General features: G+C 49.3%; 1 protein-coding gene across 5 annotated transcripts in view; it reads right to left on the reverse strand.

Annotated features, from left to right (window-relative positions):
• MGMT (O-6-methylguanine-DNA methyltransferase) overlaps nucleotides 1–17,887 on the reverse strand; it is a 294,313-nt gene extending 276,426 nt beyond the window's left edge. For 2 of the 5 annotated variants that reach the window (XM_026494402.4, XM_057308350.1), the window contains exon 1: nucleotides 17,782–17,887. In XM_026494402.4, coding sequence (XP_026350187.1) covers nucleotides 17,782–17,862 — 81 coding nt within the window. In that variant the 5' untranslated portion in view covers nucleotides 17,863–17,887. Of the gene's footprint in view, nucleotides 1–1,855; nucleotides 1,987–15,307; nucleotides 15,415–17,781 lie in introns of those variants that run through there. The other 3 variants (XM_026494401.4, XM_048218867.2, XM_044382259.3) reach the window with 3 other exon arrangements.
• Between the last annotated feature and the right edge of the window lie 1,435 nt (nucleotides 17,888–19,322).

Below are 19,322 nucleotides of genomic sequence, written 5' to 3' on the forward strand. Positions count from 1 at the left end.
AACCAGCAGGGCAGGGCAGCAACAGGAGGGACGGCTCTGGCAGCCCGCTGGCAGCTGACCCGTATCCTCTCCTAACGTTCCTCAGCGGACTTACATCAGACTCCTGGGTGACAGACTCCTCCTGAGAAGACCCTCTCTCCATGCATTCCTCTCTGACCCTCTTCCATCCTCCACCCAATCGAGGAAGACCACTGGAACATGTCTCGCTCGACTGTCATTGTCAGTTCCCTAAACAACACGATACCTTCAGTTTAAATTGAGGATCCACAAGAAAACAAAGGAAAAGAAAGTCATACAAAAACCATTTCTGCATTTGGTCATTTAAAAAAGCCAACACTAAATTCCTTACTATCCCTTACTTAAAACTTTAGGACAAATTCCTCTCACAGGAAAAGGTTTCTCTCTCCTGAATAGATGATATTTATGTACTAATTATACAATGAGTGCTGGGTAGCTCCTACTTCCCTTTTCACCATGGCTGCCTGTATGCTCACTGACAGAGTTCACCTGTACTTGCATAATCTAGCCTCAGCCTAGGTTTCCTGGCATACTTAACTTTCTTTGTGCACAGCTCTCTGGCAACCACAACTACCCAAATATAGTCAAGAAACAGAAAACAAACAGAAAAGCCTCTGACAGAAGGCTAAACAGCTGACACAAATCCATGTGCTACAGGTCACGGGCTCTGGAGCCGGCCTGCCTGGGTTAAAACAGTTATTATAGGTATGTCCCCACGGTCAAGACAGAGGAAATAAAAAACATGCGGAGAGAAGATATAAAAAGGACCCTAATGGAACTTAGACGTAAAATACGGTATCTAAAATGAGAAATACACCTGGTGTGATGAACAGATTAGATATGGCAGAAGGGAAAAATTAGTGACAATGAAGGCAAAATATTTTTTTAACTATCCAGGCGGAGAAAAAAAGACGGAAGGAAATGAACAGAGCATCAATAACACGTGGACGTACATTGGAGTCACCCCAGAAAAAGGAAATAGGCAGAAAAATATTTGAAAAAATATTAACTGTTTCTTCAAATTAAATGAAAAATCTATACTCACAGATGCGAGAAACTCATCGAAAGCAAAGCATTAAAACATAAAGAGAAGTAAACTGAGGCACATCATAATCAAATTGCTGGGAAAAAAGCGATAAAGAAAAACCTTCCAAGTGGCCGGAAGGGGGAAGCAGGACGGATTCCAAGCACAGAAAAAACATGAAGCATGACGGCACACTGGTCACCAGGAGCTATGTCAGGCGGGACACAATGGAACACCATACTTAAAGCATGAACGGAAAAAAATGGTCAATCTAGAATTCTATAAGCCACAAAATATCTTTCAATAATAAAAGCAACACAAAGGCTTTTTCAAAAGAAGAAAAAAGGAAGACGGTTCATGTACTAACATCTGCACTTGAGAAACATTGGTGCAAGTTCCTTAGGCATAAAAAAAATGATACCAGATGGAAACTTGGGTTTACACAAAGGAATGAAGAGCATGAGAAACAGAAAATATGCAAATAAATATAAAAGAGGGTTCCTATTTTTAATCTCTTAAAAGATAACTCCTGGGCATCTGTGTGGCTCAGTCAATTAAGCGTCTGCCTTCAGCTCAGGTCATGCTCCCGGAGTCCTGGGATCGAGTCCCACATCGGGCCCTTTGCTCAGCAGGGAGCCTGCTTCTCCCTCTGCCTGTGCTGCTCCCCCTGCTTGTGCTCTCTCTCTCGCTAGCTCTCTCTCTGTGTCAAATAAAATCTTTAAAAATTAAAAAATAAAAGATAACTCCCTGCCTAAAGCAAAAATGACAATATATCTTGGAGTCTGTAGCATAGGTAGAAATAAAATGTATTACATGAGTCCAACAGGAACACGGGAGAGCCTGACGCGGCTGTCGTAGGTTCTCCGCTGTATGTGATGCTGAGTAATGTCACGTGAGCGCAGACTCTGACACGCTAAACATGCACACGACGCCCAGAGCAAGCACTACAAAGAAAAGAATGGAGAAAGAGCCAGTAAGCCAACAGTATCGATAGAAGTTCAGCTAAAATCATTAAAATATATATCCAAATAATCCAAAAGGTGGCAGGAAAATGAGGGGGCAAAAGATCAAATGGCACAAACAGAAGTCAAACAGCAAGACAGCGCACTTACACCCAACCTTACTGATAACTGCATAACGCAAATGCTCTCAATACTCCAATTTCTAAAAAGTCTTGATTCGATAAGAGTTTTTAAAAACAAGAGACCCAACTGTATGGTGCCTACGAGAAACACATGTGAGAGGTAATGACAAAATCAGTAAAATATAAATGAGTGGAAGAACATTTGCCACAGAAACACTAAGGAAAAGAAACCTGGAGTAGCCATCTTAGTATCAAACAAGGAATTTCAAAACAAGCACTATTATTAAGACGGAAGGTGGCCATTTCAGAAAAGTAAATGGGTTCATTCACCAAGAGGACATACAAATTCTAAATATGCACATACCTAATAAAAAGTTTGAGGCAGAGGAAGCAAGGGCTGAGAATCAAAGGGGAAACAGACAAATCTCGAGCTGTAGCTAATAATTTCTAGACCAGCGAGACAGAGGACCTGAACCGCATGATCAACAATCCTGACCCAGCTGACACATACAAGAACACTCTACCCAAAAACTGCAGAACATTCACCAACGTAGGTCATGTTCTGGGCCACGAAACAATTCTCAATAAATTTAGGACTGAAATCATAAAAAGTATGTCCTCTGACCACGAGGTAATTAAATGGAAGACCAGTGACAGAGAGATATCAGGCAAATCCTTGACTATTTGGAAATGAGACGACATACTTCTAAATAAGCCATGCACTCAGAAGGAATCGCAAAGGAAACCAGAACACACAGGGCACTGAATGAAAGTAAGATGACGATGCAGCCATCAGCGCGACGCGGCTCTAGCAAGCTTCACGCTTCGAGGGAACACTCGACACTGAGGGTCAACAGGAGAAAAGACCAAGGGCTCAACTCAATGACCTAAGCACCCACCTTAGCAAAGGACAAAGAGAAAGTAAACTGAACCCAAAGGAGGCAGGAGAAGGGAATAATAAAGAGAAGCGAAGAAATAAGTAAAAGAGAAAAGGAAGAGGAAATCAATTATAACAACAGTTGGTTCTCTGAAATGGACAAACCACCAACTAGAACAATTAGAAAAAAAGGAGAAAAACACAAATTACCAATATCAGTAATAAAAACAAAGACCTGACTTAAATCCTACAGACACTCAAAGGACAGTAAGAGAATATTAAAATAACTTTGGGTCAATAAATTCAAACAAGTGAGATGAAATGGCCAAGTTCCTTGAAAACCACAAATTACCAAAAAGTCACTGTGGAAGAAAGAAATGACTTGAATAACACTCTGCCTACTAAAGAAACAGAATTCATGGTTAACATCCTTCCCAAAACAGAAAACCCGACGCCTATGTGGCCTCATTGGCCAATCTATCAAACATTCCAAGAAGAAACAATATTAACAGCACACAAACTGTTCCAGGAAATAAGAGACACCTCACCTCACGAGTCTAGGATTGCTCTAATTCCAAACTGGAAAGACTCTCCCAGACAAGAAAGCTATGGGTCAGTATCCCCAGAATCACAGACACACAAATCCTCAAACACAGTAACAAACTGAATTCAGCAAGTGTGACAGTACTGATACCCATACATCCAAGCGGGGTCATCCAGGAACGCAGTCGGTTTAGCGCATGCAGGTCAAGCACTGTGATTCAGCATGTGAACCACACGAAGGAGAAAACTTCCCCAATGTGACAAGAGGCACCCGCAGAAAAGCACCGCGAAGACCCTGCTTCACCGTGACTGAGGATGATGGAAAGGGCAGTGAACACGGCTGGTGAAAAGTAAGAGGCAACCCTCCTCCCCTCCTGCTCCACAAACTCAAGATCAAGGGGGAAAAAGCCAGTTCATGTCAGAATGTCTGCATGAAGCCATCAAGCTTGTGGTCTTTATTCCACAATCTCGACCGTTTTGGGTCTTCCGGGCCCAGGCGGAAAGTGTGCAGGAGCACTCGGTGGCAAAGTGGGAATGGGGGCCTGTGTGCAGGAACGCACCTGCCCGGCTGCGGGAGCTCTTCCAAGAAGCGGCCGACGTATCCACGGAACACAAGCTCTACTTGCAGGAATGAGGAAGGACCTATGGGTATTCAGACGAGGGTATCCCGAAGACATTTTCTCAAAAATAAACAAAGTGAGCACATCACTGCAAGTGACATATTGACAGTATTTGCTGCTAATGGTAAATGGAGAGCTTCAAGTGATGATTACAGCTTTGGGAGACTGGCATCCACCACCGCGGCTTAGCCTCCCAATTCTTAGGTAGGCAGTGCTATCCACAAGCATGGGTTTCAACACTGCATTATGAAACCTGTCATCGTTTGGAAGATGTGCGTAAATCAGCAAACCGATATTTTCCAAAAGACCAAAGAATGATGTAACAAAATCATTCAAGGTGCGAGACACACCAATCGATTTCCATGTAAGGGGGTACAAAAAGCTCCCTAAGGGCTCAGATGCCACACAGTGAAGAACCTTCAAGAAGCTAACACTTTCCTTGTCGAGTTCTGATGCCATCTCACAGAATATTCACAATTATCTGAAAAAGCTATTAAAATGCCCTTCCTTACCAGTTATTCGTATGAAGGCAGACTCTCTTGATATGCTTCAACCCAAACGCATCAGAGCAGACAGAGCACAGAAGCTGGTATGAGATCTAGCTCCCTTCTATTAATCCAGTCATTTAAAAGATGTGGGATAAAAGTAAACCAATACCACTCATTTCACTGTTTTTTATGGAAAATAGTTACTTTCCATTTAAAAATGTGTTATTTGCATTAAAATGTAATAGGTTAATTGTTGCTTAAGTGAATTGATAATAATTTCAAATTTCTCAACGTTAACTTCTAACATGGTAATTTGATATATGACTCACATAAGTTCTCTGGGATCTCCAATAAGTTTTAAGAGTGCAAAGTCTCTGAAACCAAATCCCATGAGCGCACTGGTGTGGAGGGAAGAGTCCAGTGAGACTCTGCCAGGCCCTACCCCACCTCTGCAACCCAGCCTTTCAGGACCAAATCCCCCCATTGCAAACAGGAGGAAGAACAGAGAAACACCCTGTATTCTCTGACACCCAGAACACAACCAGAGGAACATCATAGGAAAATAACCACTTTCCCAGCTTTTTAAATGCCTTCTACTACCTCTACCTCTACCGCCACCTGTACAAACTTTTCCATAAAAATTTGATTAAGTCTCTCCAGGAGACTTCCTTATAAAGCTCCACTAGAGAATGTATCATTATTTCAGCTTAGAGTTAGAAACAAGGAGAAAAAAAAAAAAAGAATCCTTTGGTGTAGCAACTCAGTGTATGAATACAATTCCATATGAAAACATTTAAAATACATTAGATTTTTGGTCAAGATGAAAGACCAAAAAAAAAAAATATCAAGCAATCTATTCTAATTGGGTTCCCATGGTAACTGTACAATTGGGTTTTTCAATATAACATCCCAAAGGCCCAATGCACACTTGTAAAATATACTTCAAACAGCCTGAATTGTTTTTACATTACAGCACTCCCAGGAAGATCAATTACTATCCATCCCCACCCTGACTATTAGTGGCAGGACACGTTAACCACGTTAACACTGCTTGCCACATTAACATAAGTCATATACGGAGCACCACATATCACAATCATATAAAACTAATCACACGCTTCAGATTCATCAAACCCGCTCTGGGTAATAAACCGATACCACTGTTGTCACAGAACTGCGTTTACGAAACGTACGAAATCGAGCCCAACCACGTGCCACACCATTATGCCTCTCTTATTGATTTCCAGGATAAACAGAATCAATCATTAATAATTACATTATAAGATGGCCCTCAAGGTTAATCATATTCTTAGAGACTCTCACTATGGAATTTAACAACAAACATAGCTGTGCTAATAAATAAATAAATAAAACATAACTGAGAATTCAAATCCACATTTTAAATATTAACAGCACGATAAGAAGCACAGCGCACTCCGTCACCCGGGATCCCAGCTTCCCCCACAGGGACCACAGTGGTCTCTCCCTGCCAAGCGCCATTCCGGGGGCACGGCGCTGGGTGCCAGCCCACAGAGCAAGGGCACAGAGGGCTGGGGCCATAGCTCAGCAATGGCAAGATTCATTAGGTAAAAGTTTGCAACTTGAGCTTTCTTTGCAACAAGCATAGAAGTCCCTAAATGTCTGATGCCTTCTGCAGATCTACACCCCACAGCGCGAACTGGTGCTTCGGTAGAACTAAATTTAGCAATATCCTACCTTTTTGGCCGATTTGGTGCAAATGCACGCCAGCAGCTGTCAGTGACAAATGTCTTGCGAGGTCCCCAACTCAACAGAGACCTCCAAAAATCCTGAAAGACAACTAAGCATGAAAAGTAGCAAACTGCATGATTCTTAGAATTCTAGCTGGTGTCCAACAGGATGGCCCCATGCTGCTTCTTGATCCAGGCAGGACTAGAGACTGAATTGACCAAAGTCAAGGAAAAAAAAAAAAAAAGCAACCAACCAACCAAGCAATATAAAATCCCAAAGAGCAAATCTACGCTAGTTCCCCAACCCTCCTCATGCCTAAGAATCGCAGTCACCCAGCACTTACACCAGACTCTCCTCCCCACCTCTCCCTCTTGCATCAGAGGTATCTCAGACAGCATCTCAGAACACGTGCACCCAGGGCCACAATGGCCCCAGGCCTGCCAACAGTCCACCGGCCCTCTGGGCATGTCTTGCCTTGCCTGCCACATCCCCTCTCTGCAACCTTTGGGTTCCCTGGTAGTAAGACACAGGCTTCTGTTTATTCCATTTTCTGTTACTCTACACACACTCACACCTTTGAAAGGGATCCAGGAGCTAAACCTGAGAACCACCCGACAGAACTTCTGAGTATTGTCTGACTACAAAGTTGCCCTTGTCCTAAAATCCCAACTTTATACACAAACCCCAAGTAAGTTTTGTGCTTTTGAAGTAACTAGCCTGCACTTTACCTGTGTATTAGCCCGCTCAGCTGCCATAATACAATACTGCAGAATACACAGCTTAAACGGAAACTTATTTTCTCACGGTTCTGGAGGCTGTGAAGTCCGAGATCAAGGTTCTGGTTAACTTTATTTCTGGTGAAGGGTCTCTTCCTGCCTGCAGATGGCTGCCTTCTCCCCTCTGCCCTCAAATGGTGGTGGTGGGGGGGATGGAGGAGGGGAGAGGGGGGCGGGCAGAGGAGGGAGACACAGGAGGAGGGAGCAGGGAGAGAGAGATCTGTCTCTACCAATCCTGCTGGAGGAGGGCCCCACCTTCTGACCCTATTTAATCTTCATTACCTCCTAAAGGCCCTTCTCCAAACATAGTCACGGGGGTTAGGACTTCAACATGTGAATTTGGGGGGGCACCTGGGTGGCTCAGTGGGTTGAGCGTCTGCCTTTGGCTCGGGTAATGATCCCAGAGTCCTGGGATCAAGCCCCACGTCGGGCTCCCTGCTCAGAGGGGAGTCTGCTTCTCCCTCTCCCTCTGCAGCTCCCCCTGCTCCTACTCCAGCTCTCTCTCTCTCTCAAATAAATCAAATCTTAAAAAAAAAACGTACTTTTGGGGGGACACACTCAACCCTTGGCTGGGCCTCCCATCAAGTACAAGCCCACCCCAGCCTCGGAGGGCTTCTCATACAGAATCCCAGCAGGGAGAGACGAAACCACCACCGGTAAAGCAGATACTGGAGTGTAAGTGTGTGGGCCCGAGGGGAGGACTGAGGCACTGGAAGGACTCAGAGAGTGGCTGTGTTTGGGCTGGGTCAGGAGAGGCTCCCCAGGCAGAGCAGAGGAGGCTCTGGAAAGAGGGAAATGGGGCCTCCCACCCATCCACTTGCAGCCTGGTGCACAGGTTTCTAGACAAAGAGCCAGAACAGATGTGCATGGCCATTGGGGTGAAAGTGGATTCAAGAGGAGTCTCATGGGCTCATTCCATTTGGGATCCGGGTGGGCAGGAGGGGGTACCTTGGAGCATTTTTAGACCCCTGCCTTCAGCAGAAGGAAGAAGACATGGTCCGTGGCCAACTCTCCCTGGTCTCATGCCTAAGTGCCGAGCTTCCACCGTCTGTATCAGGCACCCAGCCCTGTTCCGTGCGGGGTGAGGCATTCCCCAGAAGCTTCCCTGGCGCCATCAGGGATCGAAACAGGGGACTGTGTAGGGCTCGGGAGGCCGAGGCTGTAGAAACTGGAGCCAAGCGGCTTCTTCCTCCGCGGCACAGGCCAGGAGATCTGAAGACCCTCGTCATCTAGACCTGGAGCCCACGCGCACTTCGTTCTAAACCCCAAGAGGGCCGGACAGAGGTGCCCATACTCACCTGGCTTCCCAAAGATGACCCTCCAACCTAGGTGAACTCCGGGGGCCAGTGTCCTATTACAGTAGCGAGCACCCAGCAATCAAAACAGATCAGAAACGGGGCGCCCGGGTGGCTCATTCAGTGAAGCGGCCCACTCTTGATCTCAGCTCAGGTAATGATCTCAGGGTCATGAGTTCAAGCCCCTCCACACAGCGTGGAGCCCACTTTAAAAAAAAAAACAAAACAAAAACAGACCAGAAACATAAGCACCCAACAATCGAAACAGAACGCGTGCAGCCATGAACCGGCTTCCCAGTGAGTAAGTGGGCTCTTCTCCTTGAATGCCAGGGCACAACTAAAGTACAACCAATGGTTGCTTCCAACACGAAAACCACTGGAAACACTTATTTCCGGCCAATACAAAAGAATACTTAACCCATCCAAGAATCCATCCTGTCTTAATTGTCATGATACGCAGTGGCTAGGAGTCAAAGCACCTCGGGCTCAAAGAAGGTTTCTCAGCAAGAAACCTCACCATCCAGAAAAGGAAAATCACTCAGGAAATCCGAACCAGAACCTCCGGAGGTCCAGACAGTACCGCAAGAACAGCAATGGTGATCTCAGTCCAGAAGGAAATGTTCCGATTACACGCGTGGCAAAAATAAACAAGTTAAAAAAAAAAAAAAAAGCTAAAAGGAAGTCTTTAAAAGACAATACTTTTTGTAGAAAAAACAGAAGCAACATAAAGTACTGGTCATAGCACAAGCCCCACGTGGATTCAAGCTATTAGGAGAGCAACAGCCAGGATGTCACCAAGGGCCCCAGCATGAGCCTCCAACCCCCCCAGCTCACGCAGGACCTCGCGGGCTCAGCACTGAAAGCCTGTGTCCCAGGAAGCGGCTGGTCACCCATGACAGACAGAACACAGAGCTCTCCAAGAGCCCGCCCTGCTGGGGTGCAGAAGACCTTTACAGTCTTGGTTGATGGCAGCCCAAAGGGTGAATAATGCTGCATCTTCAGAACATTTACTCCATTTTAGAACCTGGGTATTCGTTCTGACAGTTCTTGGAACAAATTTCCAGAGCAGCACCCAAGGAGCAGCCCCCCGCAAGCCGGCTGCTAACGTGGTGGGGACCACGTCCCGCCAGCGCCGGAGACGGATGGGCTGGGGTGGGTGCGGAAGGCACTGATCAGCAGACACGCTGGCGGAACGCACCGCATCCATCTGCCTCGACAACTTAATCTGATGATAACACAATGGTGACAGAAACAAATTTTTCTGCACAATAAAGAATAGCACACATGGGCTTTTCTTGGGATAGCTAGCTAAATTCAGTAACTTTTGGAAATACATCATTTCTTTTCTTTGCCCATTATTCTAGGAACTTCCACTTGAGTGTGAAAAGCCTTACTAACAAGAGTGGCTGCAAACACAGAACACGGTTCCGATGAGGCGCCGTGCGCAGGACCCCGCCCTCCCCTCTGCTGGTCCCCGCCCCCCGCCCCCCTGCCTCCGGGCCCGCCGCAGGAGCACAGCCCACAGCCCGCCACTAACGTCACTATGTAACCATGACAAGTTCAGGACACGGAGACTTCAAAGCCCCGTTTCTGGGACCTGGGCCATGTTGTGGCTGTCACTAGTGTGGAGTGGACACAGGCCGGCCCAGCCAGACAGCCTCGACACACCTCATCTTTGACTCCACACAAGTCACTGGCGCCTTTCCGTCTGTCCTTCCAGCACGCCAGCCGGTGGCCATCCAGGACCCTCCCAGACACTCTGCCCAGGCCTCCCTTTGCAAGGCCGCCCCCCTCTCATGGTTCACGTCCCCCCTCACAAGTCACTCTCACTAGGGGGCCTTCTCCAACCACCTTCAACCACTGGCAACCCCCAACCAGGGCCACCCTCACCCCAGTGTGCCTCCAGAAGCAGCCAGAACCTAAACCACAGACATGGTGGAGAGGCCAGCTCCCGGCCAGAAGTCCTTGCAGGTGACCCCCACGGGGGCTCGGACAGAGGCACACCCTGAGGACACCGGCAGGCGGAAGGCCATGGAGTCTTTACCAAAGGAGACCGGGCGCATACCGTCCTTTCTGGAGCGACTGTCCACCGCGAACCTGACGGTTTTGTCTCAGGCTCCCACCAGCACTTGTGGGAACAGGTCCCCCCGCGGAGAACGGGGCGGTTGTGCCACGAACGACCCCCCTCCTCCCTGCCGACATTTCTGCCCAAGGGAGGTTACAGGAAGGCAGCCCCCCACCCCAGAACCCAAATGCCAGCAGGACGGAAAGTTTATTTACCCTTCCAAGGCCAGATCCTTTGCTCTAATGTCCCCGAGGATTGCTTCTCTGTGAATAAAAAGCATATACACCACACATTTTTCTCCTTTTTCATTAAAAAAACTCATTCTAAACGCAGTCATCTTCCAGGAGCCTCGTCCTCCAGGACGCTCCTCCCTCACCGCAGGGCGCTCCATCAGAAAGCCCTACGGGACCCCTTGGCTTCACACAAACCGTCCCCACGCCACCTCTGACATGACACCCATGACGGTACTTCACCACCTGCTGCCCCGACCTTCCCTCCCCCCTGTCATCCCTGCCTCCCCAGCACATGACTCGGTGCGCCCCACTCACAAAGGTCCCAAGGCCAAAGCTCAGAGGGAACAGTCCCCTTCCTGGCCAGCCTTGTGCTAACTTTGGGTGTCCTTTCCAGCCCCGACTCCCACCCCTACGCCAGCCGAGCTGCTCACAGATCCATCTGCATCCTGGAGTCCGTGCTCCCACCACTCGGCCCACAAAGTCCCACCCTGGGCCACTCAGACAAACCTTACAAGTCTGCACAAACGCTTCATCACCCTTACAGCTGCAACCGGGCGCAGGTCCATGGCCTGCGGGGACCAGGTGACGAGCATGGCTGAAGTCCGGGACCCCGCCTGGCCCTCAGGGTGCTTCCTCCTTTCTCTGGCACCCACACGACTGTGCTCCCACTCTCAAACAACGCATGGCGGGTACAGGGCACCCTCGATAAACGGCAAAGCACACACAGGTACGGTCTTGCCGCGTCCTCACTGCATTCAGCCCGGTACTCGTGGTCTGTGCACTGGGAGGTTCAGAACATGTACGTACGTACATACAGGTACGTATTTATTTATGCCACGTCTTGCCCCCACAAAGACGTGTGTCTACGTTCCTCCGCCTCACCCCTGCAAAGGCAGCATGGCACAGCACATGGGCTAACACAGAGCTTCACTCCTACCCTGCGTGCCCTCCTCAGGCCACTCAGCCTCTCCCACAGCCAGTCTCCTCGTACACAAAACGAAGCAACGGATGGCGTCTCCGTCATCCACGGAGCCTGAGGATGCGAGAAGTCGATCCGTGTCAAGCAACCACCACAGTAGGCCTTCCGTAAGTGCTGTTATCAGCAATACCATTACTGCGCTGGCCAGAATCTTCTGGAACTTGACTACCTAACTCTACCAGGCTGAACCACGATCGGAGGATAAAGAGACACCCACACAAATTACTGTGGATTTTCTATTTTCGACAGAGCTGACCTTGCAGATTGCCTCACCCTCCACGACTGGTCTGAGCAGTCACGCCAGGAAAATGCTGTCACGTGCTGGTGTCACTGCTGGTCCCTGACCCCTGCCAGGGCCGGACTCTGAGTCTCGTCCTTCAGTAAGTTCTTTCAGTCTAACTGATGATTTCCGTCAAGGCTCCAGGGCTGCCGGAGACTGGCAAGCCCACCGGACACACCTGCTGAGCCCACCGGCCTGCTCCTGGCCCACGCGGCACAAGCCTGCCGTCAGCGTGACACACGGGAACCCTCACAACGCTGCCACCTGAGTGGGAAACACCTCTCGGTCATCCACCTCCGCAGCTCAACAGTGTCCACGGTGAGAAAACAGAAACTGGCAGCAGAGGAAACGACCTCCTTAGAGACAAGAAGAACTGCAGAAACCGCGCTGATTAGCACTGGGCTGTATCATGCTGCAGACCAAACAGAAGTCCATGACCGCCTGGCATCACAGACACACGGGAGGTGGAGCCCTGGAGCCAAGACTCCATCACTAGTCCTGCCTCCTCCGAAAACCAGTTGGTGGCTCTGAGCTAACAGACGTCAACTGTCACTGTCATTCGGGGCTCACCAGGGCCTGGTGTGGTCTGCAAACCAGACTCCCTCCCGAGAGCCAACAATAGTCCTATGAATGGTAGTGTCACTTTCTCTATTGGCAGGGGAAACCAAGGCTCAGAAAAGTTAAGTAAGTTGACTCAAGGTCGTAGAACCAGCAGAGGCAGGTCCAAACAAGCAGTCTGTTACCACGGGCTGCACGCTTACCCCTGTGCGTGCTGCCCCAAACGGGAGCTTGGGCTATGAGTAAATCCACAAAACAAGGATGCTGGTTGGGCTGGAGGGAACCCAGGATTTCTGCTTGGTTCCTCCCTCCCCCTTTTCCAGGTAAAATCTCATCCTCGTACGGGACTGCGATTCCAGATTAAGATTTCTTTCCCAGCAGTGCTTCGTGCTTTATAGCTTCATGTGCTTATATTCATGCCGGTGGACAGAATAAGTGTGATCGGTGAGGAGGCAGCCTGGGGTTTAACCTCTGCTTAAAGTCACCCAACTAGGTGGGGCACCAGGGTGGCTCAGTCAGGCATCTGACGCTTGATTTTGGTTCAGGTCATGATTTCAGGGTCATGAGATTTGAGCCCCACATCGGGCTCCTCACTGGGCATAGAGGCTGCTTGAGATTCTCTCTCTCTCCCTCCCCCTTTTGCACCCTCTTTCTTGCTCTAAAATAAATAAATAAATAAAAAATAAAGTCACCCAACTAGTAAATGGCACCACCAAAATCCCTCCCATTGCTCTCCCCGACACCACTCCGGCACTTCCTAAATAAAAACTCAACTCAGTTCCACAAAAACGCACCCAGTTGTGTATTTGAAAATTAACCCTCACCTGAAACCATGCAAATGCTTCTGCCCACAGTGGGAGAAAAGCAAAACCAGCCAGTCAAAAGGAAAGACAGGAGTGAAATACAATATGGCTGTCCATGCTTAACATTTGTTTGTAAAACTAATGCCAAAGTTTTGGTAACATCTGCATCTTTTGTCATAACCACAAGACCGAAAACTATAACGCTGTGATAACATGTTGGGTTTGCAATTTGAAGAGATTCACATGTCTCTAAGGAGTTACAAAACCATACACAGTTCCATAAGCACAGGAAACTGAGAACAATGTTGGCTGCGAATGGATCCTTCTCGAAGGGGAACTCCAGAGCTTGTCTGGGCTGGAGAGCATTACTTCTCAGCCATCCTAAAGATTTCTCAAGAGATGCTCAAATATTAGGGTCCCTAGAATGCCCTGGGAAGCTTGCAAAGACACGGGTCCCCGGTTCTGATCCCATAGGTCTGACAAGGAGCCCTATAATCTGTCTTTTTTAACCAATACCCTCGGTAACGCTGATACCATGGGGCTTAGACCACCGTTTGAGAATGCTGTTCTGCTATTGCTCATGGACACCCCATTCTCAGGACAGAAACAGATCGCACATTCCAATGGTGGTTCTTACTAATGACCCCAAACAAGCGGGTCAAACTCTGAAGGCGACACCTTTGGTCCCAACTTTGAGCCCTTTTGACTGGGGAGCAAACTGTAGTAGCTAACAATTAAACAACAAATGAGAAATAGCTACCAGTTACTTATTAAATTTCAACATTTAAATGTCCTATCCCGTATTTTGCCCTGTGATTCAATTCTCTCTCTTCACCCATCCAGATACCTCTCAACACCCAGTGCTGGAATTGCCCGATCTGTCAATAAGGTAAGAGTTTTCTAAACTACTATCCATATGACTCAATTTGTCAGTAAAAACTGCCACCAGCGCTGTGCTTGCAGAAAAATGTCCATAAATGCATTATTGCGACTGGCAGATCGATGTCTATAATAAAAACAAATAGATTTAACAAGTGCCTGCTTTTACGAGTGGCGCCATTGGCGGACTGTGCGTTCCATTTCACCCCCGGACTTCTGGGAATGGGCAATAGAGCTCGGGCTGGATACTCTGCTGACTTCACAAGTGCTACTGGTAGGAAATTATTCTAACAAGACAATTTTCGAAGTAGTGGAGTGAACACGCGAGGCACTTATAACTATCTCACAACCCCTTTCATGGTTACACACATGACACGGACGACAACAAATTTAGCGACTGTGAGGAAATGGTTCTGTAGAACTTTTAGCTGGTTTTACCACCGAGGCAGCACAAGCCAGAAGTTTACTCCAGGTGGGGGGGACGGGGACAGGAGGCCTGCCTCCCTGCAGACCCTCAATCCTCTAAGCCCCCAATCTAATTGAAAACAACTTGTCGTCTCAAAAACAAGTTTCAGCATTGAACACGTAGCCAACGGTGTCACTGCTGTGTCAGTGGCCCCTGGGGCTGCCTATTTATTTAGTTATTTCGCTAAAGCAGACATCAGGCACGCGGCTGCCACACGCTGGCTTCACTGCCAGGGAGGGATTCTGAGCACTTTGGCAAGACGCTGTGACCGATTCACATGGAAGCCACTTCTGCCAAAACCACTCTGATTCCTTCAAAGGTTACAAAAGGTCACAAAATGACTTATTCCTCTACTTGGACAATTCCTTTTAATGGCTATATACAGGAATAAGTCATTCACTGCATTCCATTTAGTCACTATATGGTTTTCCCAAAACCTTGCACCCCACCCCAGGCCCCCGTCTAAGCTTTTTATTATGAATTTTTTTTACATCAAAAGAAAACAACTCTTGCCACTGACCAGCAAATATGCACTAATTACCCACATGCCACAGGACACACATCTGGCAGTATTTTGTCTACACCGCTGGGTCTCAAACGTTCACGTACCTTTGCCCAAGACAGGCCTCCAGAGCTAACAGAAGGGGAAATGCATCCTGGGAACCAAGGGAAAACTGGCTCTCCTGCACAGCTCTAATCCCCGCTCCCACACAGATAACCACACATGCTTGGACTTTAAACCAAGCACGGGGTGCTGTTGGGTTTGTTTGCTCGTCCGCGCACATGAGAAGGATGACAGGGAATCCACTCTCATCCAGTGGTAATGTTATAGTTTACACGTTCCTGATTTTTACAGTTTTAGGTTTTGTGTAAATAACATTCCAAGATAAGACCCTAGCTCTTTCAGAAAGCACCTGCATCAGAAGCTACCCATCCCCGGAAACAGGAAACCCATCAGGGAGGACTAGGACAGTAGCCAAATGAGCTCAGGACCTTTCAGAGACCGGGACGCCAACGTACATGTCTGCAGTGACCAGAGACATGATAGGAAGTCAAAACCCTCAGGGAAAGTTGATCTACAAGAGGAATTTTATAGTTGAGTAGTTAGGTAAGGTCAGAGGCAAGTACAAAAACACACTTGACAATAATGTTAACAGATGACCACAGGAAAAGAAAATTCAGAAAATACTGTTTTGCTTCCATGTTTTTTCTATTAAGGACACTATACTATAAACTGAACAGAGCCTTGAGGCCCCAAACAGGGAGCTGGACTAGAACCGCATTGGTGGTTTGAATCCCTGGCTTCAAAATGTCCTCTGCAAAATATGAAGAATAAAGACAATTGAGTAAGTTTACTTTATTGAACAGCACTGAGAAACACACTGTTGGGTTCCTGAGACAGGAACAGCAGAGAAACAGAGAAAACTCTGTAGGAACGCCAGGGAGGCCCCCTTCTCCCTCTGTCCCAGTGCCCTCCTTCCCTGCACGGACAGACCAGGCCTGTACCCATTCCCTGGCAGAGAAAACTGTGGGGACAGAAGGCCTGAGTGGAGGGCCCAGGTGAGACTCCACTGATAACCAAGCCAGGCCAGACCAGAGAGGGAAAGAAAGATCTGAGAATCTCTGCTGAACAAGAGAGAGAGATGTTTCCAACATGTCCATGCCTAGCATATTCTTTCTTTAAACTTCCCTCTCCAGCAGCGAAGTTTTTAAAAGCAGGTTCTAATAATTCTAAAATCTAGCTCTTACAATACAGATTTAATGAAAAGAACATTCACATAGAAAAGATGCCTTACTATATAGCTCTGTACTTGAGGCCTGGACCATCCTGCCCCCATACTGTGCCAGACTCTACTATTCAAATTCTAACCCAAGACAAGAGCCCAGGAGGAAATGAAACACTTGCGAAAGCAAGGCCTACTGTCCTTTGCTACCTGCAGACTTGGGACCTTCCCAAGTGTGCACCTGGTGTGAACTGCCCTCAGCACTGTGTCTGAGTTAACACAATGTGAACTCCCTGATGTGGTGGTAGCCAGGGGTAGGGATGAGAGCTCTGACATTGTTTCCTGAAAGTTGTTTTACCCCCAGCATGCTTTCGTTTTTATGTCTTTTTCACTTCTGTGTTTTATCCATGGAAGGACTGGGCAACAGCAAAGCCATCTCTTCCTCAGCTGTCTTGTGCAGATGGAGAGGAGGGCCTGCCTCAGACACTCTCCAGGTTCCTATCTAAATGGCCCGTCCGAGTCTTCACTCCCTGTGTTCAACAGCTTCATGTTCCGCCACAAACAGCCGAGGTGACCCCTCTGTGGACAAAGCAGCCTCCCTCTGCCTGACGACTGTCCACCCAACCAAGCAAACGGTGTGCTCACATCTACAAAATGTGCCTCCAGGACAGAAAGCCAGGTACTTGGCCTTGCAGCCAAGACCACTCCGAGATCTCAGGAAACGATGAGCCCAGGCAGGGAGTGAGGGATATACGGTTTTGAACACTGCCCTACTGTATCATCACGACTTGGGAGCCAGTGTAAATGGCTCTGACTCCACTTGTTTACCCCAAGTGTTGATGGAGGCAATTAGGGCCAAAGGAATACAAACACCACCATGATAATGAGGGCCCAGACCTGGTCCCCCTCTGGTGCTGACTTAGATACGAGGGAGGAAGCATGGAATCCTGCAGAGTGGTATGCTCAAAGCAGAGAAGCACCGGGGGAGGGGCCTCCAGAAGCTTCCTGGGAACAGAAGGCAGGCGGAGGGCGGCTGCAGGCCGTTCAGCCGTACAGGGCAGGAGCACACGCAGGGAGAGCGTCGAAGGTCTGGCCAACTAGAGGTGCGGCAGGGCGGCCAGCAGCCCACAGCCGGCTGCTGTCACTGCAGCGCAACTTGGTCCAGGAGCCCCAGGTCTGGGGGGTGGGCCGCGCCTGGGCACACCTGGGCACACGTGGGGCCTGCGTGCAGTGGGTGGGATGCGGGCAGGCCCCACGCCTAGGGCGACGGAAGGTGCCCATAGAACCACAGGTTCCAGACGACTGCTAATCCTAGGAAAGGCCCGACTTTTGCGGGAGGGCAGCAACCCAGACACTCACCGCGTTGCCCAGGCCGCTGACCGAGAGGAAATGAAAGCGCAGGGATGCCAAGTGTTTTAGGAGCGTGCGCCGCCCTGGCATGTCCTGGGCGCGGGGGCGGGGCCGGGACGCTCGGGGGGCGGACCCACGGTGGGCGGGGCCTGGGCTTGGCGGAAGCGCGGCCAGAGCGCGGGAGTTGAAGCGCGTGGGCGGGGCCTAGAGGGGGAGGGGCCAGGAAGTGCAGGAAGCGGGGACGAGGTGCGGGGGCGGGGCCTAACGCGGCGGGATGGGGCTGGATCCGCGAGCGCTGGCCCGGGTCGGAGCATGCCCAGTTCGGCGGCGCCCGGGCTGACCCTGCTCCGCGCAGCCTCATTGGCCGCCCGGCGCCACCCCGCCGGCATCTTTCCTCCGGCGGGCCGGCGTCTCCTGCCTGGCGGCCTGGGCCCGGCGCTTCTGACTTCACCTCTCGCGCTCTGTGCCTCGGTTTAGCAAATGTCAGCCCCGCGCCCCTTGGTGCGCGCGGTACGCCGCTAGCGGGGAGCGGTGGAGAGGTGCAGCGCCAGATGCTCCCACTTATCCTGTTGCCGGTTCCGCCCTGCGGAGCAGGTGTCTGGAGCGCGGGCTGCCCGCCTGGGCCTCCTAGAGGGCAGGGACCAACAGGACTCCGGGAACCATCCGGGTCGATGCGCGAGCGGAGGGGCCTGGGGTCAGTCTCTAATGCCTGTGGTCGGAGGTGGCCATGCAGGACCCTTGAGGTCACCAGGGCCTAGACACACCCAGACTCCTGGGCCCTGGCAGCCAGGCTAGTCTCAGATGCTCTTCAGTGAGCACACGGCTGCCAGGCACTGCTTGGTTCTGTGTGGACACTATTATGGTTGAATTGTGCTCCCTCAGAAAGATGTGTTGGACTCCCAACCCCCAGTACTCAGAAAGTGACCTTATTTGGAGACAGGATCTTTAGAGACATAACAAGTTACAATGAGTCATTAGGGTGGGCCCTTAATACCAATATGACTGTTGTCCTTGTAAACTGAAGGCCAGGTGAAGACAGAGACACAGGGAGAACTCTGTGTGAAGACAGGGTGCACAGTGATACGTCTTAGCCAAGGAACACCTGGGAAGAGAGGCATGGGCAGCACCCATCCCTAGAACCTTCAGTGGGAGCACGGCCCTCTCCACACCTTGATTCAGACTGCTGGGCTCCAGAGCTATGAGACGATACATGTGTGTTGTTTCTGGACACCCATTTTCTGGTACCTTTTATGGCAGCCCCAGGAAACACTACAGACACATTGTATCCAGCATGGTTGGCATAAGGACCTCTGGGAGTATCCCCCAAAGTTTAAGGGAGGTCACACACCCATTGGTCCCATCTCAGGACTGTGTATTCTAACCCATCTATGGGGCTGCTAGATTCTGTTTTCTTAACGGGAAAGAAATCTTCACCCTCCTGGCATGTACAACTCCTCTACTGGGATACTTGTGTCTTGCACGCTCAACATATTTTGTTAATAAGAATTTGTTCAAAGAACCAAAACAAGGTTGCTTTGTGAAAAGCCCCA

The sequence above is a fragment of the Ursus arctos genome, unplaced genomic scaffold (genome assembly GCF_023065955.2).
Source record: "Ursus arctos isolate Adak ecotype North America unplaced genomic scaffold, UrsArc2.0 scaffold_7, whole genome shotgun sequence".
In the NCBI taxonomy this organism is placed as follows: Eukaryota; Metazoa; Chordata; class Mammalia; order Carnivora; family Ursidae; genus Ursus; species Ursus arctos.